The 26,818-nt window shown below is 37.3% G+C and overlaps 1 protein-coding gene across 8 annotated transcripts in view; it reads right to left on the reverse strand.

Moving 5' to 3' along the window:
- Positions 1-26,818, reverse strand: part of PHACTR2 (phosphatase and actin regulator 2) — a 241,290-nt gene that overhangs the window by 98,275 nt on the left and 116,197 nt on the right. The window contains exon 1 of one of the 8 annotated variants that reach the window (XM_074368239.1): positions 14,302-14,702. The exons of the other annotated variants lie outside the window; for them this stretch is intronic. Coding sequence (XP_074224340.1) covers positions 14,302-14,347 — 46 coding nt within the window. The 5' untranslated portion in view covers positions 14,348-14,702. Of the gene's footprint in view, positions 1-14,301; positions 14,703-26,818 lie in introns of those variants that run through there. 8 annotated transcript variants of the gene reach the window in all.

Genomic DNA, 26,818 nt, shown 5'->3' on the forward strand with positions numbered 1-26,818 from the left:
AAGGGATTTTGAACTTCAAAGAGTTGAGTGTACTTATGAAGCATTATCTTCATGATTTGTGACAAGATGAGCAAGTCCACCCAAACTGTCCATCTCAATGAAGAGTGTCCTGTGAAACTTAACAAAAGATAAGGAGGTATCAATGAAAGCCTTCTGGTATTTTGCAATGTGTATGGGACATGATACAAAGGTGTTTAGTCACATATGTATCATCTTTGGATTTCTAACCCGACACAATGGGGCTGCTACATTTTCTAGTAAGAACATTCTTGTTCTGGTTTTACTTTGACAGGTGTTTAAACACTATCTTTCTTTAGCATCCCTATTCATTGTCTTTCTTATTTTAGCAGGTCTTTGTGAAGAGACATGTCATTCTGCTGGATAGCAAACACATCTAAGACAATGAAAGCATACAAAGTAAGAAAAATCAAATACTGAAAAGAAAAAATATACATGGAGTGACATCTGGGAACAAGACATTTCTCTAAATAGACAGCCTCACCTAAGAAGGTTATAAAACTAGTCAGGTAGCATGCGTTCAGCTGCTGACCACACTAGAATGAGAATCTTGATCTTTTCCCCCCGCTCTCAGCATTACTCAAATCAATTTGGTGTTCCGATCACAAGATACTGGTCATTATTTCTTATAGCAGAAATACAATGTTCGTTCAGATTATTTTCCAATTTGACCCTATATGCTTTTTTTTTTTTTTTTTTTTTTTTTTACTCTATATACTCTTTATATTCTATGCTTTACTTCTTGAGTGGCACTGCCTAGGGACACTGGTTGGTTGTCATGGCTGAAAAATCACCAGCGCATCCTCTTACTCAAGTCGTCTCTAGAGTATGTGGCACCGTTGAAGGTGAGCAGGGAAGAGGCTATAATCTGTTGAGGAGTGGAAATGAAGAAACCAGAATAAAGACAATGGATCCAGTATGCTTATGGGCCATGGTGAATGGATCCCAGTTTGTCAACTTCTTTTTTGGACACTGTCATGGGTTGAACTGTGCCCCCCTCCCTCCAAATTCATATGCTGAAGTCTTAACTCCCAAGTACTTCAGAGTGTGACTGTACTGGATATGGCCTTTAGCGAGGTAATTAAGGGAAAGTGAGGTCCTATGGGTGGGCCCTAATCCAAAAGGACTGGTGTCCTTATAAAGAAGATGAAGTTTGGACGTGGGTGTGCGTGGGCACAGAGGAAAGACCACACAGGGAGAAGGTGGCATCTTCAAGCCACGGAGACGCCTCAGAAGAAAACAAGCCTTGATCTTGGACTTCTAAGTTCTAAGTTCTTGGATTCCGAAACTGTGAGAAAATGAATTTCGGCTGTTTGAGCCACCCAGTCTGTGGTAATCTGTTATGGCAGCCCTCGCAAACTAGATACATTTACTATTGTCTATAAAGCTACTTATTCATACAACGAAGGCAGAGAAAACGTCCCACGGCTTTCAACCTCACCTCTACCTCTCCCCACCTGAGAGAGGGGAGAGGAAGCTTCTTCCAAGGCTTCTGTGCTCTGCTGACGTTATGATGCCTTTGTAAATTAAAACATCGTCGTTTGAAAAATGAGGTATAACGTGTTCTGACATTCTGCGGTTGGATGACTAAAGGGGGTTCGGTTTTCTAAAAGGGCACAGCTCTAGATTCTTTTTTAAAATCTCAAGTTTGATTTTATCCTTTTCGTGTTTCCTTTCAAAGAACTGGCAGCCAAATACTTTCCAAGAGACAGAACACCAGTTGCGCACATATGTATACAATTCCGTTTCAGGAGACTTTAGGAAAATGAAACACAGCTCAGCTGGGCCTGCAGGAACGTTCGACATGAGCCCCGTTAACTCGTTCTGCCTTCTTCCAAGTTTCCATCCTCAGCCGGCTCCTCCACAGACAGACGGGCAGGTCAGCACAAGTTAACTTTACAGATGTAGAAGAGATCTTGAAAAACACAAAATCGCTTTAAATAGATGGAATCAGCAACAGCGAATCGAAATTGTCCTCCTCAATCCTGTGGGGCTACCCAGCTGTTGTCAGAAACGTTTTTATTCTGGAAGGAAGGTCCAAGGCCTTGCTCAGAGCACCTTGGACAAACAACGCTGGCCCTCCTCAGAGAGGCTGAGAGACTCTTCTAAGAGATCCCAATTAAAACTGCCTGGAGTTGACGCCACAGTGGGTGATGTACTGCCAACAGGCACACTACTGAAAGGAAAGGACCCCGGAAAGCACTGAGGCAAAAATAAAAAGGCAAACGTTTCCAAAAAGGAACATATGAAAAGAATTTTTACATAAATGATTGCTTCCTTTTGGAGTTTTGACAATTTGCTGCCCACATTTCTGAAAGAGAAAAGGGCCCGGCCTCCTTTTTAGAAATATGTTCTACTGAAATCTTTCTTACAGTTCCTCCCACTCATTATTAAACACTTGTTTTCATCAAGCGCCCTGTTCTTTTGACTTTGGTTCCTCGATAAGTAATTAGCAGGCAGCTACCTCGGATGAAGTTCACGGGGGTCTTCCTCAAAAGTCCACAGAGTTGAAATTCTGCGACTTTTCCTTAAACAGTAATTGCCCTTCTACTGAAACTCTTTCCCTTTGAATGGCACTGCATTTAGCTCAAACCTGACTGCGGGAAATGAATTATTTTGCAGCTTATAATATTATTAAAACGTACGTAAGAGCAAAAAATTTCCTGGCAATGAGATTTTGCCAAAATTGTTCTTGGCAATGGGAATACTTGCTCGTGAACAAGACATATTAATGACCAAATTCATCAAGGCACTGGGTACAGAACATTAGTGTTTTGAACTGGACAGTTTGTAATTTCTACCTCCAGTCAAAGGAAGATACGCGCGTTGTTAATGAAGAGAAATTGTCATGTGAAGCCACCCTTTAAATACTGCTAATGTCCAGAGATTTCTCACTTCAAGAATCTTCTGTAATACTTGTTGAAAACCCAGATTCTGAGGTCCCTCTCCAAAAGATTCTGATTTTACTGGCCTAGAATATGGAGCCCAGAAATGAGTATTTTTAGCAAGCATATTAGGTAATTCTCAGAATCAGGTAAGTCTGTGAAGTACCAACCTTCAGTTGTAATACCCTCGCCAGACCAGTATCCCATAAGGATGACAAACCCTTAAATAAAATGCACAAAATACAGGAAAACTAGTTATTCTATACAGACCTTAAACATGAATCCTTTAAAAAAAATCAGCAGTAGATTACTATCACAGTAAACATATTTTAATTAGTCTATTCTATTCAGCTATAAAACTTTTAAATGCTCATAAAATGTCTTTAGACCATAACAACAAAAAAAGGTCAAAATTGAGTTCTTGTGTGACAACCATCCAAGAAAATCTTTTGAAATTAATTAAGAACTATTTGCTAAACTACTAAAAAAACCAAAACAAAACAAAAAACTAGTCTTATGGATAAAGAGAGAGAAAATGTTAATTGTGATGAATAATAAGTGATGGTGGGTGTTTGTGCATATACAGCAAGTTTGCTCAACCTTATGACCCAGCCAAACTGTCAACTAAGTAGGAAGCCAGGAAAACAGGCACTTTCAAATACAAGGTCTCAAAAAAGAAAAGAAAAGAAAAAGCCCCATGAGCTTTTCTCAAGATGCTATCTGGGTGCTCTGCCAAAATAAGGAAATAGCTGCAGAAAGAAATCAGACATGGCTCCAGCTATGTGGAGATCCAACATAAGAGGGAAGTGGAAGGAATCCCCGGGATGATGTGAAAAGAGATCCCGGCGCAACAGCTGGGCAGCAGGCTTAAAGGAAACGCCATCTAAATTGGAACAGAACAAAGACCTCAGATAAACTTCTCAAAGAAGAACTTGAAAGGATAACAAAATTGTCTGGACATACTGAGGCGAGACCCGTCTCGGAAAGGTTTGGGGATGAGTATATAAGACCCTTAGCAAGCAAAAGCACAAACAGGGAAAGCAAAAGCTCTGCAAGAAGGAGGCTTAGCTATCATCAGCTCGTATGTAGTTGTAAGGAATACTGATCTGATCCAATGTACAATGCAACAATGTTAAGAAGATGAGAATGTGGGAGGATGGGAAATGCTGATTGGGGTGGGGGCAGGGGTGAGAGGAGGTGTGAAAAAGGAAGCTATGCCTTTAATTTTCATACTGTGAAGTCAGTACTGATGTGTCAAGCTGAACAATCAATAATTTGCCACGTAAGCACGCTATTCAGAGATTGGAGGTAAATACTCAAGAATCAGTTTAAACAACTCTACATTTCTTGGATGCTACTAAACTTTCTGATCAGTTCCTACCACTCTACTAATTTACAGTCTGGCCAAACAGAGCCAAACATTTATTTCACCATTTTTGTGTCAGGCATATCTAGGAATAAGGAGACACATTGGGGAACAAGACAGATAAATCCTCAGCTCCCAGAACTTAGGTCCTAGTGAAAGGAGACAATGAACAAATAAACACACACACACACACACACACACACACGATAATCTGAGTGATAAGTGCAATGAAAGAGCAGAGAAGTGTGACTGAGGGGCAGTGGGCAGGAGAGGTCCCTGTTTAAGGGATAATGAAGGGAGCTGGAAGCAAGGAACCAGATTTGGAAAGAGCCAGGGGGAGAGGGTCCCAGATGCCCTGGGCTAACAGGGAGCAGCAAATGTCAAGACCACAGGTAAGAGTGAGCCAAGCTTGTGTGATAACTAAAAAGGGAGTGAAGCTGTGGAGGGAGGCGGGGCTGGGGGGGAGAGGTGGGTCAGGGAGATGGAAGGGGTCAGGGATCATACAGCCCCAGGGTGAAATCTGGATTTCATTCTAAATGCAATGCAAAGACATAGGAAGGTTCTGGGTGAGGAAATGACATGATTTATGTTTTTAAAAAATTACGTTAGCTATTGTGTGGAAAATAACTTGCAGAAGGCTAAGAACAGAAGCAGGACACCAGCCCCAGCTCACTGCAGTGGTCCATGCGAGGAGTGGCCAGGGCTTGGACTGTGGCAGTAGAGAGAGGGAGAAGTGAGTGCACATGAGATACATTTTGGAAGAAAAAATGGGCAGAACAAGTTGATGGATCAATGTCAAGAAGAAAGGGAAAACCCCACGGATGACTCCTAGATTTTTGTCTAGAATAAGAGAGTGGTTGGAGGTATCATTTGGTGAAATGTAGGAAGTCAAGGGAAAAACCAGTTTGGAGGGCAAAATAAAGGATTCTGTTTAGACCCACTACCTGTGAGATGCCCCTTAAGAACTGGAACAGACCTGTGAAATAGGCACTTGTCTATTTGAGCCTGGAGCACAAGGAGAGGGCAGAGATGCAGATATAAACTTGGGCATCACCCTACTCGCACTTCTCCAGCCACCCTCCAGGTCAGGTGTTCACCTCACCTTGGTGGATTAACGCAGTCTACCTCTTGGTTCCTGCCTTCAGTCTCCCCCGTGAAATCAACAATGCAAGCAACAGGCAGATTCAGCCCTTTAAAGTAAAAGCTCTCATCATTTCTCTCACTTGATTAAAAGCCTTCCATGGTTCCCACTGCCTGTGTCTTGCACTCTTGCCTTCCAACCCTCTCCATCTCAGAGCCTGAATTCTTGTCCCTCTTCGGTACTTTTCCACCTCTCTGGTTTGTTCCCGCAGTTCTCTGGGGTCCCTTCCCTTCTAGCCTCATTTCTGCACATCTTCCCTTCCCTAAGTATCTCCTAGGCTCAGACCCTTGTGAGCAGGGTCTGTGCATGATTTACCTTTGACTCTTCCCCCACAGCCTAGCATGGTCCCTCACACCTTAATTACTTCAGTTCAGGAACTGTCTGTCCGATGTAAGTGCCACTCTGTCTTCCTTCTTACTATCCCCTCACAAAATGAGCTGATTTGCAGGATATGCCATTTTCCTAGTATTAAGGGTTGCAATGTTATATCTGCCAGAAGGTTTATATGAATAAAAACATCCAGTCCCTTGAAATGAAAATAAATGGAGGAGTAGTTTACAAATATAAACGATAATGGTTAGACCCAACTTTTTAATGATATCCGTCCATTCTCTTCTGGGAAACAAAAACTGTTGTTTTTGGTTCTGGTTCCCCTGCTTCAGATGGGGGTTGGGGGTGAGGCAACCAGGTAGTGTTTATTTTCTTAGGACCATTTCTATCTCAATATCACTTCTACGTAAGTTACCTCTTCACTAAATATGAAACTTTACTCTCAAGAAGAGCAACTCTCAAGTAGCCAGTTACACGAAAGTTTCCCGGGTCAGGAAAACATGTTGGAACTTTTCCTCTATTCAGATTAAAGAGGCTTAATTAGAGGACCAACAATCCAGGCTTCTTAACTCCTTTTCTCCTGCATTAAGTAGGCAAAGCATGAAGTCTGACTCACCCATTGGCTACTATCTTTTCAGACTGCTGGAGATAGTATAAATTTAAGCTGAAAACATTTGGGATATTACTCACTGGCCAGACCTGATGAGCAATGGACCAAAGAGAAGTAGTTGAGATTCAAATTTGCTCACTCCTCTTTCTCTCCAACAGACCGACAATCACATTATGATCAAACAGACTAAGAAAATCAAACCTAAAAAGCAGATGGCTATATTAGAACCTATAACCTAGAACAAGTTAAAAAAATACCAGGTTGAAAACCAGCTGTTGGATTTAAAGCTGAGTCAGATTCCATGACAGCTAGGGAAAAACTAACACAGTTGCAGGTCAGCTCATGGCTTTAATTCCAGGGGGTCCGGGGGTCCAGGTGGACACCTGATGTGACAATATCCAAAGCAGGGGAAACCCAGGACTGTCACACTGCTTTCCTTATAAATGAACGTCCTCTGTCTCTGTCCATATATATTTTTCTTTTTGTATATATTTTAAAAAATAGAATCGTATAACTTTAAAAACTGCCTTTTCACGTTTTTGTTTATTATGAAAGTCACTTTTCAAATATAGTTTTACATCATGTTTAAATGGCTTATTCTATTACCTGACTATATCTCAATTAATTCAACAAATATCTTTCCATCTGACTATTTTAGGTTATTTCTAATCTTTGTCTTTGATAAACATTGCTCCAGTGAACAAATATTTACTATCTTTACAATGTTTGTAAAAGTATATGCACATTTTAGTATTTTTAATATATATTACTCAGCTGCTCTCCGATAGGCTGTACCAATTCAAACTACCACAAGACAATCACCTCCTGGAAATCATTCCTTTTAATCTTTACTAAGTTCATAGGTAATGAATGGCACCCATTTTCTTTTTTTATTGAATTGCTTATACTTTATTCATTACATCAAATAGTTACTTTGCATTTCTTCTTCGGTTAAGTAACGTGGGCAAGTGAACTTAACTCTCATGCTTCAGTTTTCCTCATCTGCAAAATGGGGATATTAATAGTAGTTACCCTCTATGGATGTTGTGAGGATTAAAAAGTTAATTCAAGCAAAGCACTCAGAATAATTCCTGACCCATAGTGAGTTCACAATTATAGCCACTGGCTATTTTGAAAAATTCCTATTCATGTTCTTTACTCATTTTTCTATTTGAATCTTTTATTATTGATTTCTTTTTCTTACTGATTTTTAAGAAGTCTTACAACATTAAGCTATTAGTCATTGTTTTCTATATACAATACAAATATTTTGTCCACTTCATGTTTTCCTTTTCCGATTTGCTGATGATGGGTTTTTTGCCATGCAGAAGTTTAAGGACTTGATATCATTAAATCACTCACTTTATAATAAATTACAGAGATTAAATATTCAAATATGAGAAAAATAGGAAAGGAAAACATGTTTCTTGATAATTTCAGTTTGTAAGAAAGAAAAGGATAGATTTGACTCCATGAAAGTTTAGTTTTTATATTAAAAAAAAATAAGAGTATTAAAAACACAAAAAATATTCACAATATATAACAGACATAAGGCTAATCTTAACATACAAATCTTTGAGAAAAGAAAACATAAAATAAGGAAAAGCTATAGATAGGCAATTCTGAGAAAAAGAAATACAAATGCCCTATTTCACTTATAATCAAAATGAGATACTACTTTTTAACATACAGATTTACAAGGAATGTTAAAAGTTAATTATACACAACTTTGTGGTCCTATACAGTTGTGCAGAGTGTTCACTGCACAAGGACAACTAGACAAGGGAGTGAGCTGGGGCTGAATTCCTGCTAATGTACCACTTGTTAAACCATATGCCTGCAGGGCTGCCTCACCCAGAGGGAGTGACTTCTATTTCTCAAAAAGGGCCATATGCTTTAAGAGAGACCCTGATATGCAGTGTTGGTCAGAGAGTGCAGAAAGAGGAAATCCATCTAGTGAGCAGATCTACTGACACAGCTCTTAGAGAGCACTTCAGCAAAGTCTATTCAAACACTACAAATCTTTTGACCCAGCAATTTCATCGCAAGGATTTTACTGGTACACATAGTGCGAGATATTTAGATAAGGATGTTCATTTCAGCTTTGTTCATAACAGCACACACACAAAAGAACTCCAGAACAATATAAAAATACAAACATAAAATGTAAAAACACAATAGAGTTCTTTTAAAGGAAATTATGATATATCCACATAATATTGTTTATAGATTAAAAACATCAATATAGAAATATTTTCAAGTTACATTACGTGAAAAACTCAAACTCTAGAGCAGTAAGCATAATGTCTTGCTTATACTTTGAGAAAGATTATACATGAATAAAAATGGTCTCAAATGAAAAAAAAGTTGTTCATGCTGCATTATAATTAAAAAAGAACTGGGGGTCTGGGAGAGAATAAAATAAAATAACAAAATTCACTTTTGGTAAAGTTTGACTTTTGACCATGTGCATGTTATTTTCGTTAAGAAAAATAAACTATACATTTTTGTCTTTATGATTTCTTCTAATACTGACTTTACAAGGAAATGGATAAATAACCCAGGCAGGACAAAAATAAGGCCTTGACAAAAATATGGAAACCCAGAAATAGAGATAGATATAGAGACGTTCTATCACAGTCTAGGTGGGATCCTATGTATTTTACTAACTTATTCCCTTGTCTTCTAAAAAATGAAAAGAGTGGCTTTGTCTGCCCTTTCAACTCAAAGGCTCTGGCAAAACAACCAAGAGCTGATCTGTGGGATAGTGGGTGTGGGGTGGAGCTGAAGACTGGAATAAATAGTTACTTGATTCAGATAACACCCTTCAGATGAGAGAGCCAGAGCAACATGCAATTCTTGAAGTAAAAAAAAAATAAAATAAAAACAATACACAACTCTCATTCCTATAATCACCGGCTTCAAGTCAGGCTGCATTGAGAGTATTTGTTGATTCATTCGTATACTCAACAAACTATTTTTGTATCCAACCTGTCATGCCCTGTACTGGGCAATGAGAACACTCGAAGTCTCAGCACTTCAAAGGCATGAGGCCATAGCCATGGGGATATACCTATTTAGCCTATGCTTAGAAATAATAAATCTAATCCTCAATAAAATACTAGGAAACCAACTCCAGTAACATAGAAAAAGGATTATATATCATCAAATACATCATATAAAAAGGATTATACATACATCATAGCCAAGTAGGCTTTATCCCAGGAATGCAAGGTTGGTTTAACGTCTGAAAATCACTTAATGTACTATGCCATGTTAATAGAATGAAGGATAAAAACCATATGGTCATCTCAGTAGAAGCCAAAAGAAAAAAAAAAAAGCCTTTGACAAAATCTAACACTTGCATGATAAAGATGTTCATAAACTAAGAATAGAAGGAAACTTTTTGATAGAAGACATCTATGAAAACCCCACAGCTAACATGACACAATGTTGAAAGACTGACTGCCTTTCTCCTTAGATCAGGAACAAGACAAGAATGTTCACTCTTGCCTCTTTAACATTAATCCATATAATAAGTGAGGGCATTTAGACAAGGAAAAGAAATAAAAGATATTCAGATGGAAAAGAAGAAGTTAAAATATCTATTTGCACATGACCTTGTATATAAATCTTGTATATAATATGACCTTGTATATAGAAATACTAAGGAATCCACTGAAAAACTGTTAGGACTAAAAAAATGAGTTCAGCAGATTTACAAGGTACAAGATCAATACATAAAATCAATTTTCATATATCTCTACACTAGCAAGCAACATTCTGAAAATGAAATAAGCATACAATTTCATTTAAAATAGCATAAGATGATAAAATATTGATAAATGATAAATTTATCAAAGAAAGAACAAGACTCATACACTGAAAACTACAAAACATGGGAAAAAATCAAAGATCTAAATAAATGGAAAGATATTTGTCTTTATGGGTTGAAATACCTCATACTGTTAAGAGAACAATTATTATTCAAATTGATCTACAAGTTAAACACAATGCCTATTAAAGGCTCAGGTGGTTTTTTGCAGGCATTGACAAGCTGATTATAAAATTCATATGAAAACTGAAGGGGATCAGAATAACCATAAGAATTTGGAAAAGAAGAACAAAGTGAGCAGACTCACTCTTTTCTGTTTCAAAATTTAATACACATCTAGACAGGGTGGCATATTAATAGACAAATACATCAGTGATAGAATTGAGAGTTCAGAAGTAAATTTGACATATATAATCAATTGATTTTTGACAAGGGTGCCAAGACAATTCAATAGGGAAAGAAACGTCTTTTCAACAAATGGTCCTGGACAATTGGATGTCCACATGCAAAAGAATGAAACTGGAACCTTATATCACACTATGCATACTGACTTAAGGTGTATCACAGACCCAAATGTAAGAGCTGTATCTGTAAAACTCTTAGAGGAAAATGTACGTGTAAATCTTGACATTGGTTAGGCAATGGTTTCTTATATATGACACCAAAAGTACAAAGAACAGCAACAACAAAGTAGATAAACTGGGCACAATAAAAAATTTAAGTTGCAAATCATAGTACCAAGAAAGTGAAATTACAGCTCTGAGAATGGGAGATAGTATTTGCAAACCATATATCTGACAAGGGACCTCCATCCAGTATATAAAGAACTCATAACTCAATAATAGGAAGTCAAATTACCCAATTAAAATTGGGCAAAGGATCTGAACAGTCATTTCTCAAAGAAGATATACAAATGACCAATAAACACATGAAAAGATGCTCAATGTCGCTCGTAAGTAAGGAAATGCAAATCAAAACCACAATTAAATACAGCTTCACACTTATTTAAAGATGGCCATAATCAAAAAGATAATAACAAGTCTTTATGAAGTTGTGGAGAAACTGGAACCTTCATACATTCCTGGAGGCAATGTAAAATGGTACAGCTGCTTTGGAAAACTCACAGTTCCTTAAAACATAACATAGTGTTACCATATGATCCACCATATGATTCCACCAAGAACTTTTATATGAAGTTCATTGCGGCACTATTCATAGAGCCAAGAAGTGAAAATAATCCAAATGTCCATCAACTGATGGATAGATAAATAAAATGCGATATATTAATACAATGGAATATTATTTGGCAATAAAAAGAGACAAAGTACTGACACATGCTACAGCATGGATGACCTGTGAAAACATCATCCCAAGTGAAAGAAGTCAGTCACAAAAGGCCACATGTGGTATGATTCCACTGATACAAACTGTTCAGCATAAGTAACTCTACAGAGACAGATAACTAAGGCCTGGAGTGGAGGTCGAGAAGGACGGGGGAAAAAATGGATTGATGGCTGCAGAACACTGTGAATATACTGAAAAACAATGAATTGTACACTGTCAATTTGTGAATTTTACAGTATGTTAACTATGTTAATAAAGTTGTTCTAAAAAAATAGAAATAATGAGTCAAACTGCACATTTTCAGAAATAATTATGACTGGTCTTCTTAGACCCCAGAGAAACAGATGCAGCCCTAAGCTGAAAGGTTCAAAAGGGCCTGAAATCAAGAGAGTGAAAAACAAACTAACTTGTGGCCTTTGGTGATGGTTTTTACAAAAGCCCAAATCGAGGAACAAGTCCAAACTACCCAACTCTGTGCTATTGATTCCTCAGACTCAAAGAGATCTTCCCCTATGAAAGCATTTAAGATGGGAATCATCCTCACCACAGTTATCCGTAGTAGCCACTCTGGATTTAAACAGCTGGTAGGTGCCTGAGGTCACACAGAACAAAGATCTTCACACCTTTTGTGAAGCCAGTAGCGAACAGCTAATAAGGAGTGAAGGAAATACTTGGAAGAGTAGAGGGTCTGACGTTCTCAGACTCAGAACACCATCATGGTTACGAATCTTAGGTACAGCAACCAAATGTTCTGTTTTGGTTGTTTCTTAAATTTTCATTTGGAATCTAACGGCAAAACTTTAGGGAAAAGGAGTGACAGTGATAGAATTTAGAGAACCTAAGCGGGTATCATGAGAAAACTGCTCTGTTCTTAACCATACCAAGACTTCAGCCATAACAACTATCATCCCTTAGCCAACAAAACAAACCGCAAAACCTTCTACTCATGATGTCAGGATTGGTCACTTCAGTGTATACAAACTTTCAATCAACTAAACAGAGGACCTACAATTTAAGTATAACACCATTCCATGAGATATTTCTCTGAAGCATCTTTTATGGTCAAGCATAACTTTTTGTTTTAATTACTTTTTGTATAAACAAACTGCCCAACTTTCGACATGATTAGTCATTTTACTAGGAATTATAGCAATCTGGGTATTTTTTTGCTGTCCTGGGTAAGAACTACAGCACATTAAAGGAAGGTCACATTTTAGGATTCTACTCTGCATCTTAGTGATCATTTATATAATATTCCTTGATTTTTGGAAAGGCAAAATTCACTTTTCTAATATTAACCCTAACAATATTTTGTGGCAGAAGAACTAAATTCTGGGCAGTACTTTATACCTGTTGTACTGGAGTATTGATCTAATTCCACGCTTTGCCAGTGTAGAAACGTAAAAATATAACTCTTCCTTGAAATGAAAGGAGTCACACTGCTTTAAAGTAAGACAAAAGGAAGTATGCTTTAATTGCACAAAATAGTTTACTAAAATTAAGATTCTAATCAACATTCCCCTCATAATTTCCAAAAAAGCCATCAGTATGAAGTCTCTTCTGTTCTGGGGCACTCACTGTACAACCTTGCCGTTAATAGCAAGGAAAGATGGGATCTTTTTTGGATTCTGATTTCTCCCCTTTGCAGTGGGTTGGTTCTCTTGATGCATTAACATAAGCCGGAGCAAAGCTTATGATATTGCAGGGAAGCTCTACAATATAAACAAACCCCTGCGAGGTGGGGGGAAGCGGGGGAGGGAGGCGGGAATGACAGAAGTCTATCTAGTTAGAGACATCCTGGAGCTGATTAAAAAAGATCCTTCATCTGTGCCCTGTCATTTCCTTTCAGCAAGATCCTGTTGATGTTTACCCGGTTTGAAAACTCTATCAAATATCTCGAGGAATAACGTAAATGTCCCCTTTGAGGTTTTCTGTTTGTTTTTTTTTTTCTTGATGGAAAACTATCAAAACAGTACTTTTAAAATTTATATCATTATCCAATCACAAGTAGCGCCACCAAAAAGTTGTTTATCCCTGCACTGCTGGAGTAGTGCCAGACGTACCTTCCTTCCCTTTTTTTTTCAAAGAAAATGAAAAAAAAAAAAAAAAGAAACTTAAAACAGGGCAATATAACTCAAACATTACGCGCGTTTCCATAAAACGAACTTTAGCCCTCAATAACTGAGTTCATGAGCTATGTTTCCCCAGATTGTATAGCTTATGTGTCTAACGTAAACAAAACAAGCATCATTTGAAACAATTAAGCACTTTTTGGTTACTTATTAAGTATTCAGCGTTCTGCCAGGATAAGAGAAGGCAATCAGCACTTCCACTCTGAAAAACAAACCGTAAATCAGTTGACAAGCCTGAAAGAATTCAGTTCTAGTCTGTTCGGAAACCAAGCGTAAATACAGAAAAACCTGTTGGCACGTTTATCTTGCTCTTTAAGTTTCGCGTTTTAAAAACAAAGCAATACGCAAATGGCGTTTCTCATAAATTTCAGGCTCAGAAGTGATTCAGATAAACACCAAAGCGAGGCATCTCGTACAGAAAATGGAGCCTGTGCCTTTAAGGTAAAATCGGCTGGATCCCAAAAGGCATTCCACTTTTCCACGACAAAGAGTTTTGGGGAGCGCTACCTCTCGGGTTTCTCCGAGACTTGGCGGGTTCGGGCAGAGCCCGGCTTGCAGAGGAGCCCTCGACCGTCCCAGCTGCCCCGAGCAAGCCCAGTGCCCGCGCGGCGGGAACGCATCGCGTGCGCCCGGGACTCACCGCTGCTGGGCTGTGGGGACAGCGTGGAGACCGAGGTCTGGCCCATGTCTCGGGTCGCAGGGCCAGGTCCGGCGATCACGCGGCTCTTTTGGTCCTTGGATCATGGGTCCGCTCGCAGATAGATTTCCAAGCGTTCATTTCCCGGTCTGTGCGGAGCTGCCCGCGGGGTCCCCTCACCTTCTCCCCTTCGCGGGTCTCCCAGTCCCTCCGGCCGCAGCCGGCGCGGCGGATCCTGCCCAGCGGATGCCTGTCATTCCTCTATGCAGATTAGCTGGGGTCAAGGGTCACGGGGGAGGAGAGAGGGGAGTGGGCGATGGGGGCGGTGGAATGAGAGGGGCGAGGAAGTGGGGAGCCGAGAGGCCGGGGCTGGTCCAGCAGCGCCCGCGGGGGCTGTGAGACCCGTAACCCACCCCACCCCCACCCCCGCCCCAGGGTAGCAGAGAGTTCGGGCGACTCCCGTTTAACTTAAAAGGTTCACTGTCAAACGATCCTTTAGGACTGGAAGAAAAGGAATTAAAGTACTTAGTCACGGTACTTAATTTAAGAAAATGTGTTTCTTTAAAGTTAGTTCCTTCCTCATATTGTTTGCTGTATTGCAGCACTCAGATGTCTGTTATGTGCGCATTTGTTTTCGTTTAAAAATAATTATCTTCCTTGTAACAAATAGAATTTAAAAAACAGTATTAGTGGCCTGAATCAGGTTGAGCAATCAATCTGAGTGATGGATCTGTGTGTGAGATCAACAAAACAGACACTTTGTCCTCTACCACCCAGACTCTAGGATGCTCCCCTCTCCTGTATTTCAAGAATTATTGTGAAGACCATGAAACTGGGTGGCAAAGTGTTTAAAATACACAAAAGGTGAAAACAAAAACAAACAAAACCCAGTAATTTATTTTAAAAGCTAATATTCCATAAAAGTTAAATTAAATCCCGCTGTAATTAAATCTTAATCTCCAACTTCTTTAAAATATGAATATAAATAAATATTCTTGGTATTTACAATGGATGAGAAGCCTAGATGCTGTATCTATCTATATAGATGTATGTGGTATTAGACTGGATGATGGTTACATAAATGTGTTCCACCTTATGAAAATTCATTGAATTGTATACTATGGTGCATTTTTCTGAATGTATATTTTATTAAGAAGCAAAAAACAAAAAAAGTTCAGTATATTTAGGTCACTTGCCACAGCTTTCACTTTTTAGCTTATCCTAGATAGACATTCAACTCTAAACTCTTAAAAAGCTATATAGTATATATATTTTACAAAATAATAATCAAAATGGTTTAATACTTTAAACATGCAAATCTTTTTTTAAAGGTTTTATTATTAAGATCGCACAAAGCTTTGCTTTGTTTTTTGAAAGATGTTTGTTTGCTTGTCTGTTTCATCATTTAAATAAGTTGCCCTATTTTTTTCACACCCACATAGCCCACCCTCTATCGTGGGGAAACATTTTCCCTAGAATAGTGTGATCAATTATCTACTTCCTTTTGCCTAATTCACTCTTAAGAAACCCTATTTTTTCAATGAAATGGAGGATTAACCAAGATGTGACTTCTAATTAGGCCAATGAAATTAATCCAAACTAAATTTCCTTATAAGATGGAAAACTGTTGTGTTTTAGGAACACATTGTACCTGGGGGGTTCATCAGTGAGAGTAAACAGTTATAAAGGCTCTTCTACAATTATAAAGGCTCTTCTGTTTCTTCCTTTAAACTGCCTTAAAACAACAACAACCCCCCAAAACAAAAACAAAAGCATGTTAAGTGTTCTTTCAACCTAAATTGAGAGGAGGAAATCTCTCACTCTTCTTTGCATTGAGCGCCTAGTTGACAAGGGAGGCCATTGATTAGAGAAGGTATACAGTAAATTTTGCATATCAAAATATGTAAATATAATTTTTTTGAAGTGACAAAAGCTAAACTTTGATGTACAGTGTTATTTTTGCTATCATTACTTCTTTTCCTTGAGAAACAACACTGTGTTTCTCTTTATTTCTTCTGCGAATTCGTATTTCAAACATCAAAGGGGTACTCTATAGCTCCAGTCTTTCAGGATTTGCTAAATCCATCTATATTTACCTTACTCAGAACCTTTCATGATTTGCTAGTTAATATAATCTTAGCCTCATCTGGGATTCTTATAATCCCCTGATCAGGTTACACACTTCCCTCTGAAATTTTTCCAGTTCCATTACAATATCCTTGAAGCATGTCAACCAAAACTGAAGGAAGTATGCATTAAAGTCTCTTTATAAGGGTGGGATAGCTTATTCTGTTTCCAGTGCTTCCAATGGGACTTGGTGTTTTAACAGCCTTTTTATCACAGCTAACAAATTATGTTAATGAATACGCAAAAAGTCCACAGAAATCCCTAAATTCTATTTATAGGTTATTACATAAAGGTTAGAATGTATCAACTAACAAGCGTACGCCAAGATAATTTCCCCCCAAATTGCCTTTTTCTTGCCTTATTACAGCTTATCTGCTATTATTCAGCCAACTCACAGTTTTACTAAGAGCTCTGGTTGTTAATCCCTCGAGTGTATAGTTTAACTGTGGGACTATTTAATGTCACCTAAAAAAAAATGTACATTTCTCTGTGTGTTACCTCTTTCCAGGGAATTTATACAAATGCTAAAGATTAATGCCAACATCTAACTCTGAGGAAACGATTTATTTATAATTCTTCAGCATTTATCCCATTGACCCTGCTCTCTGGTCTGTATTTGTAAACCAATCTCTTATCCAGTTATCCTGGTACATTCTCAACAACCGGTTTGGTCTGGGGGTGGGGGACAAGACTGGTGTGTGATTTGTGTTTGCTGGTTTCTATGATGTAAATACTCCTACAATGACCAATTCAACAAGTGGTCAACTGGCTTGCAAAATTTATGTCAACTGGTGTGCCAAAGTTCTGGAAATTTAACAACTGGCCTGTATGAGCTGCCTCCAGCATAACACCACTTTTATCTTTTATAACATGCTGTCCGATTCATATCATACCATAACAGAATGTGAGGATTCGTTTATGTTAAACCTTCATAAAATACAGACTGACAGCATCTACTGATTTTTTCCACTATACAGTCTAAATATTTTTCAACCCTGGAAAGACCTTCTGTGATTTATTCCCTTACTTCCAAAAGAAATTAAACTGAGTGGATTCCTTAGATAGAACTTCCCCTCCCTGAAACGGGTTTGCCTTTTGAAGAAGAGGTTGTACTCACTGAGATTTTCAACCGTCTGCCCTATAACACAGATTTCACTGGCTTGTCCAGTGTAGAAGTTATTAAGTTCATCCATCTGGGTACCCAAAGTGACAGTTGCACTTTTCATGGGCGGAAATCACTAGATCTATTAGATAAAAGTTAAAAGCAGACATAAACCTAAACTTCAGCAATTTGTGGGAAAGTCCATTCCTACTAGGTCTGGAGACATACAATGTGGTGGCTAGAGAAGACTGTTTACAATTAGTACACTTACCATTACCAAATCCTGTCACTTAGGTCACTGACAGGCTTTTCTAGTGGCCAAATCTAAGCTTGGAGTAGGAGAAAGAGTGAGATCTTCCTCCCTCAAAGCACAGATCTCATGAATACTCAGCCTGGAGGTCTGCTTTCCCAGATTCTGCTGGCTCTACTAGGACCCCATTTGGACACACCAGCCATTGGGATGGGGGACGGGGAAGAAGGGTTAGGCAGAGTTCCAGGAGATGAGACGGTGGATCAGAGCAGTGGTGGCCCTTAGCAACAGTGGCTACTGGTGGCCATGTACAAGTAGATGAAGATTCTCTTAATTGGCACCCTTATTCCTGAACTTGGCCATGAAGATCTAGTGAATTACTGACATATGCCTGAGTAATGGGAATTATCATCTTAGAAAACCCTCTCCTAGTGTGAAGGAAATGAAACTTAGTAATTAAGACTTAGTAACTTTCCAAATAGGATTTTTAAAAAATGTATTAGTTTGTTTTCTAGATACAATGGTCAGAAGAAACAACACAAATTCACAGATCATCCAGAAGTGTTGTTTTAGCCATTTATTTTCTTTCTACTTATCATTATCAGATTCATTAAAAAGCAGAAAACTGTCTTTTCTTCCTTTCTCTGATGGAGGTGCTAGAGGGCAATTTTTTTTTAAATTAGAAGGCTATTTTAACACAAGAGGTTCTAATAATCTGGTAAAAGAATATATAACTCAGAAACTAATAACTGCTGTGCAAAATTTTTTAAGTATCAAGGTAGTTTTTTTTTTCACTAGACTGCCAGTTTTTTAAAACTTACTATCACTCCAAAACTTGGCTATATTTTGTGAAAGTCAGCTTACTTAGAAACATACAACTACTAAAAAGCAAATAGAATCTTACAATTTCAGGTGAAACTTTGTATATTATAAATACTGTTTACTTTTTAAAATGTTACTCTATAGGAATTGCCACCAAATGCTTCCTATGCCTTTTATTTGGACAATTCTGAGAGAGTTTAGCTTTAACTTGTTAATATGCACAAAGGAGAACTTTGGTTAAAAGATTTACAACTTTAGATATTCTAGTTATATTCAGCATCAGTCGGAGAAAAAAATAAACCACATTCCACAAGTATTAGAACAGGAAACAAACCTGTAAGACAGGCTTTTCTTTCCTATTGTTCTCATATTTTTATATGATTTATTTCCTGAGTCTTTCTTCTACTGCTTACTCGAGCTAAAAGGATTAACAAAATGCCTTGCCCCTGTTTTACCCTGAGTGAGGCTCTGCGGAGGGCGTGGTCTTTTACACGTGTGCTTACTTAGTGACTGAGCTGCATGGCTGGAAGATTTACTCTGGAAAATAAAGACCTCAAGGGGTGGTGCTGGAATTTCCTTTTCCAGAAACTTCCCCCCACCCCAGGAAAAAGAAAGTGTGTAATTGGCTGCTCTTTGTTTTACAGGAAAAATGAATTACTCATCCACAGTATTTAAAATTCTGACAACTGCTATAAAATTAATAATCTTTAATTTACTAACTGCAATCTATCAAGAACATTCCTTAAAGACATCTTTAATAATTACTGCCCAATTTACAGAAAGTGATTGCTTAAAGTAAGGTCCATATCATTGCTTTATTAACCATTATATCCATCCCTAGAGCCTAACAAAATGTCTGACACACATAGGGCACTCAGTTCACATGTGATAAATAAAAGAATAAGCATTTACATGATTTCTTAAATTATAGCAACTTGACATGTGAATGAAAAAAAATCCACCTAGGAATAAATGTATGAGTTTGGTAATAGTCTGTGGACTCCACACAAGATGATATCAAGTCTGTCAGTGACTGTAAATTTCCTTTTATATGTCATCCTATTAATAATCGCCCAGTCATTTAGCTAGAATTAACTGAGGAAATCCCATGGGCCCAGCACCTCTAGCCCATGGGACACGAGGGTAAGCGAGGTACTCATCACACCCTGGAGGAGTTCATAGTATATATACGGTGGAGGGCAGGTGTTGTGGCTTACAGGGAAATGATCATAGTAGTGAGTGCTACGTCAGAGGTTTGTTTGACCAAGAGTTAAGGATGAACAGGGATGGCTCTGAACTGTATTAATTGCTAAATCCGTTATCTTTCCAATATAGAGCCAGCAACTCATTCTGAAGATGACTCAAGATTGTGAAATGCTTCCTAAATCAAAGAAAGATTAAATTCTGCGAGTATGCAGTTAGTATTAACCATATTTGTTTGTTTATAATTTGTGTACAGCTTTTTGAGGAATAAGTTACAAACCCTAAATTCTACCTATTTTAAGTAAACAATTAAATGAGTTTTAGTAAATATGTGTGCAACCACTACCACAGTCAGGTTTTAGAAACCTTTGAGAACCTTAACGAGTTCCATCGTATCCCGCAGTTAATCCTGTTCCCTCCCCCTGGCATCAGGCTACTACTGACCTGATTCCCATCTCCAGAGTTTAGATTCTTCTAAAATTTCATATAAATTGAATAACAGCATATGCAGTTTTTATATCTGGCTTTATTCCCTTAATGTTTTAGATATTCACCCATGTTGTGTGTATTGGTTTTTTATTCCTTTTTGTTCTGAGTGGTGTTCCATTGTACAGCTATACCAAAGTTTATCTGTTTACCAGTTAATGGGCATGTAGGTTGTAACTGTATTCCACTGTATTCCTATTCTGTGAAAATACATAAGCTCTATTAATATATATGCATACACATATATATGATAGTTCTATATAAATAAGAATTAATTTATTGGTTCATCAGTCATCCAACAAATACTTATCATGCATCTCCTTTGTACCAGGTTCTGTTCTAGGTATTTGAGATATAGAATTAGATAGAAAGTAAAAATACTTGCACTCAGAGAACTTACATTTTAATGAAAGGACAGAAAATAAGCAATGAACATAATAAATCAGTAAATTTTATAGCAATTTAGAAGAAGAAAAGTGCTACGAAATGAATAGGGAAGGATAAGGGAGAGAGATTAGCATGTGATGGTCACAGTAGTCCTCACTGAAAAGGTAATAACTGAGCACAGACTCGAAGGACATGATGGAGTTAGCCATGTGGCTCTCTGGAGGAAGGGCAATTCCATGCTGTATGTTCAAGCACCACCAAGGGGCCAGTGTGGATGGGGTACAGTAAGGGAGGGGGAGATGAGAAGGGGACTGTAAGCCATGTAGGGCCTTGTAGTTGACCATAAAGACTTTGGCTTTTACTACAAGTGAGACGGGAAAACAATGACAGTTTTGAGCAAAGGAATGACAGGATCCTGAGTAGAGGACAGAGGAGACAAGGTTGGAAGCAGAGAGACAAGGAGAGATTAAAGAGTATGCCAGGCAGGAAATGATAGGGGCTTGGACCAGTTTGGTAGCAGTGGAAATGGTGAAACGTACCTGGATTCTGGATATATTTTTATGGTAAAGTCAAATTTCTTCATGGGTTGAAGGTAGAGGATAGGAGAAAAAAGATGAAATTTTTTCACTTCAAAATTGTCTCAGCAATTGGAAGGATGGAGTTGCCATTAATTAATCTGAGGCAACACTGAGTGAAGCAGGTTTGGAGTAGAAAATTAGAAGTTCAACTGTGAGATTAGACATCCAAGTATAGAATGAAAACAATCCTAGGTGTTGACAAGGAAAAAAAATAAATCTACACCTAGATATATCCTAGGGAAATTAAGAATCAAGAATAAAGAGAAAAAAATTTAGAGTAGGATGTAGAAGAGACAGATGCCATCAACAAGGGCTCACAATAAATCCAAGAAGACAACAGAATTATGTATTCTTGGTGCTATGGGGAAATAACTGTCTACTTAGAACTCCATACCCAGATAATCATTCACTAAATCAAACAATCACCCACTAAGTGGTTAACCACTAAAGGAACTTATATAGAATATTTCTGAACAAGAAAGAAAATGAGCCCAGAGTAAGGGTGGGGTGCAAGAAATAAGAGTCAGTACCGAAACTGATAAAATTATGGTGAGTTTAATAAACTATTGGCTGTGCAAAATGGAGAGGTAGTCAGTGAATTTTTTTTATTTTACTTTTTTTTTAAATTGAAGTATAATCAGTGAATTTTTAATATATGTTAAGGTTATGATTTTGACCAGGAGGATGGACAAACTAAATATTTTTGACATCATTAGAAAATTTTATTTTTTCAAATAAATAAGAAAAATACAAGTTTCCAATCAGCAAATAAAAGAAAGGAGAATTTCTAAACGTTTCATTAATCCAAATAATAAGAAAATCAAATGAGAGAAGATTTTGAAAAGAGCAAGCTGAAAAAGATGACACAAATTAAGATGGTCAAGTTCAGTCCAAAACAGTAACTGCAATAAATGTGAAAGGAGTATTCGTAAGCAGTGACAGAGAGGAAAAGATTGGAGGGAGCAGAAATACAATGCATCTCCCTATCTGCCAATTTAACGAGGTCCATCCAAAAACAGCAAAAGCTGAAAAAAAAAGCATGAAAAATACACATTTAAGCAAATACTTACCAAGGGAGAATTGGCATATCAATATTAATAACAGATGAATTAAAATTGAAGTCAAAACAATAAATAGCACAGAGGGGCTGATTATATAATGAAAAACAGAATAATCTAACAAGAAAATAGATGTATAAATTATCAGCTAGTACATCCCTACCATCAGAACTTTGAAATACAAAAAGCAAAAACAGAATTAGAAGGATAAATCGACCAATCCACAATAAAATGGAAAGATTTTAACATATACCATCGAAAAGTAATAGGATCAAGCAGACAAAATATGTTTAAGGTTATGGATTTGAGCAATCCAATTGACAAGCTTGGTGTTACAGATATTTTTAGAGACCAGGACTCAAGAAATAGCAACACTATACTGAGTACACATTGGATCTCAATACATTTTAAAGAATACCTATCACATCACCCCCAACCTCTGACCATATGTCATGAAATGTGCTGATTTCCTAGAAATCAATAAGAAAAACAGTTAAAAGCAGAAACAGAAACCCCCTCCTACACTTTTTTGGAAACCAAAAAAAACAAAAAACAAAAACCAAAAAACAAAAAACGCTCCTAAGAACACAAGGAAATCAAATTGTAACTTATAAAACGTTCAGCCCAAAACAACGGAAGTACTACAGACGACATGTGATGGTGGTGATGTGGTAATCAGAGGTGTACTTAGTTGCAATTCAAGTCTTAATTGAATTTTTAAAAAGAGGTTTATTCAGTGAGAAATAACATACTTATACAAATAAATTAGGTCAGTATTAAACTGATGAAGCCAAAAAGGGAAAGAAAAAACAAGAAAAGGAACAGAGTACAAAAAAGGAATAATAAAAATAAGGGCGCAAATGAAATAACTAAAAATCAAGAGAGGTGATTTACTGCTTTGGTACATTCAGAACCTTCATTCTTCCATTTGAAAAGCAGGAGTTGACTTAATAAATTATGAAAAAGCTTTGCATTTCTGAATGGGAAAAAAAAGATAATTGGAATGCAGGTGAAGACAATTCAAGATGAAAAGCAGAACTCTCTGGTAGTTATAAGAACTTAAACATCGTTGGTAGAAAGGTGAATTTAAAACATACCATTTTGTATCCAGGGAAAAATACAGGTGTATATTTAGTGTTATTTAAACCACTTCCATTATTAAATAGCTCAGTATTCTATAACTAAAAACAGATGAAGAACTCCTATCTACTGCTTATTTTTGTTTCCTTTCGAGTAAATATCTCTCTGTAGTATTTTTTATTTACAGTACAATGGTATCTTTAAAACTCCAAATGACATCTTAAGGGAGTCGCAAACAAAATAAGTAGTTTCTCATATTTACCAGGCTTAACTTCAACTGTTCTTTACTTTCATGCTTCCGGTATTTTGAAACAGAAAAAAAAAAAAAAAGCTATGTAAGGTTGGTTTCTAAACACATATTTAGTTTTATTAGATCTTAAATCTAAACCTGAGATGCCTCCAAGTAAAACAACCCTCTAGGGAAAGCTGTATATACTGAAGAAGCTTTCGAACATAAAATGGATTTTAGTAACTGCAAATTACTTCTCAATTAAGAAAAGTTGACACATTCTCCAAACAGGTGATAAAAATGGGAGCCATGAAGGGGGATGAGGCAGCTTGCAGGTGTTCAGACTTAATCTTTCATCAAAACAAGATTTATTCAGGGAGAAATCATATAATCACACAGTTAAGAAGTAGACACACAGAATGGGCTTGGAATATTGCCATTTTAAATCCATTCACCACTCACCAAAGCAATGAGGTTCTTTCACTGGAAGGTTTTCATTCCCCAACTTCTCTAAGCAGAGGGCTTTCAATTATGAGAAGGCACAAGGGAAATTTTTACTAGGGAGAAAGAGCCCAATATACAATAAGAAGCAATCTTTACATGAAAGATTTATTCTTATACTTTAAAACAATATTGTTATTCTCTCTCTTTCCCTATTTATTTAGCAGGAGAAAATGCTGTGGATTTTGCTTTGCTATAAATATTCCAAAACCCACATAAAGCTCCAAAGATTTCACTGTTTCTACAGATTATTTTATTTCTTCTTTCTAGGTGCGTATGCTGTATTGTTTTGTGAACCAATGATACACCCAGTAATTTGTTTCTGTGAACCAGTGCTGAATACAATATTCAGCTATATTTATTAATAAAATAGTCAATATTAACATACATTTCTCACTTGAGTCTGTGATTTTAGGGTGATAATTCTTGCTTTGCTTCTAAGTTAATATTAGCCTATTTCAACTAAAGTAATAAAACACTCATTTTATGCAAAAGCATTATGAGTATTTAGTTATATTCCATTATTTCTGTCAATATAGGAACTTCTAGAAACTTATTCTGAAAACTGTTATTACTGTTTGAAGAATGAGACTTTATAGCCTGCCAAAACTGCCATTACTAAAAATTCATGGCTTATTTTCTTCCCATCTTCTATCTACATTTACCTAAAACCTTGGTTCTCAAACCTCTTTTCAACTCCCTCTTTTATTACGAGAGGACTCATCCTTCCTCAGGTTTTATTTTCTACATCTACATGGATTGATTGATTCTCAGTATCTGGCCTCCAATTCTCCTGGTTTTTTTTTTTTTTAAATCAAAGTATAGTTGATTTACAATGTTGTGTTAGTTTCAGGTGTATAGCAAAGTGATTCAATTATATATACACATACACATTCTTTTTCAGATTCTTTTCTATTATAGGTTATTACAAGGTATTGAATATAATTCCCTGTGGTATACAGTAGGTTCTTGTTGTTTCTGTCTATTTTATATACAGTAGCCTGTATCTGTTAATCCCAGACTCTTAATTTATCCCTTCCTACCCGACTCTCCCCTTTGGTAACCGCAAGTTTGTCTTCTATGCTGGGCTGAACCCACTGACACCTTGATTGCAGCTTTGTGAGATCCTAAGGCTCTAAGCAGACTTAAGCTGCACCCTAACTCCTGACACACAACAACTGAGATATATGTGGTTTTAAGCTGCTAAATTTGTGGTAATATTGTTATGCAGCAATAGCTAGCTAATCCAGGTAGGAATATAGATTACTTGAAAGGAAGATCTCCTCTGTCTAAATGAAAGACACGAGGAAGTAGGACACAGGAGAAGTTGAACTTGCACCAAGGGAGTGGGGTAGTGTGGAATAGGAAGAGGTCTTAGGAACGAAGGAAGAGAGCCAGGTGGTTAAGCTAACACTTTCCTTTCTGAAGAGTGTGGAGAGAGCCAGCCAGAAAAACAAGACTATAGACATTAGTTGAGGAGAAGTGTAGTTTGTATATCAAAAAGTGTGGCATTTATGAACCAATGTAATATTTCATTCAAAAATATTATACTGGCACAGCCAATTGTCCACCCCAACCTAGCATACGTGAATGCAGAAACAATTCTTAGAAGTCACTGAAATCGGTTAGAGCCTGAAGTGTGAGTCCAATGACTGTGATGTGTGATCCATGCTCAACCCTCAAATTATTATCTGGACTCATATCTGCAACTGTTAGACACCCAGCTGCAGGTGCCTGTTGTGTAGCATAATGTCTAGTACTACAATAGTATATTGTACTGTAGCTGCTATACATTCTAGCATTCTACCTTTCTAATTACTGTCCCAAATAGAAAATATGGACTGAAAGCCCAAGAAGAGTAAAACTGCTCGTATTATTTATCTATCGCCTACTCTTGGAATGTAAGCTCCATGAGGAAAACGCATTTCTTTGTTTAATACCTTGGCTCCTTGCAATCAGTGGCAATCAATAAATATTTGTTGAATGGATAGAGCGTCTCCATCTTACCCTATCCTTCCCTCATTTGTAAAATGGGGATGAGAATAATAGTACCTCCCTGAATCAGGTGTAAGGATTAACTCCCGTAACACATGAGATGATTAGAACATAGCCTTGCACGTAGTACCTGATCAGTAAAACTTAGCCACTATTAAGGCATAATATCTAAATATACTGTATTGAAGGAAACTGTTAGGAGAAAGATCCTGAGTGCCGTGATTCATTTTCCAATACAGGAGAATCTTACCACAAAGGATGTTCAACTGCAGGTTAAGTTTTAAGTTCACATTAAGTTTAACCTGAACTTCAAAAATTTAAAATAACTTTGAAATAGTGTTCAATATGACAGTACACCTTGAAAATGACAAAGGACTTGAAGTGAACAGGTTAAATGTGATTCCTACTATAGAAATGCATATGAAATTGTGCTTATTGTATATCATACATTCAGAATCTGTCTAGTCCAAACTCTAAAGCAGGAATCCCTTCTGATACTCCCATCTAAGTGACCGGGATACTTTTTAAGTCTTTCCTGTAATTAAAAAGATTGACTATACCAAGTGTTGGCAAGAACATATAGCAACTGGGACTTTCATACGTTGTTGGTGGGAGTGTAAAGTGACAACGTGGAACCTGGAAATATGGTCTGGCAGTTTCTATGAAGTTAAACATACACCTATCCTATGAGACAGAAAGTCT

This window comes from Camelus bactrianus, chromosome 8 (genome assembly GCF_048773025.1).
Source record: "Camelus bactrianus isolate YW-2024 breed Bactrian camel chromosome 8, ASM4877302v1, whole genome shotgun sequence".
Taxonomy (NCBI): Eukaryota; Metazoa; Chordata; class Mammalia; order Artiodactyla; family Camelidae; genus Camelus; species Camelus bactrianus.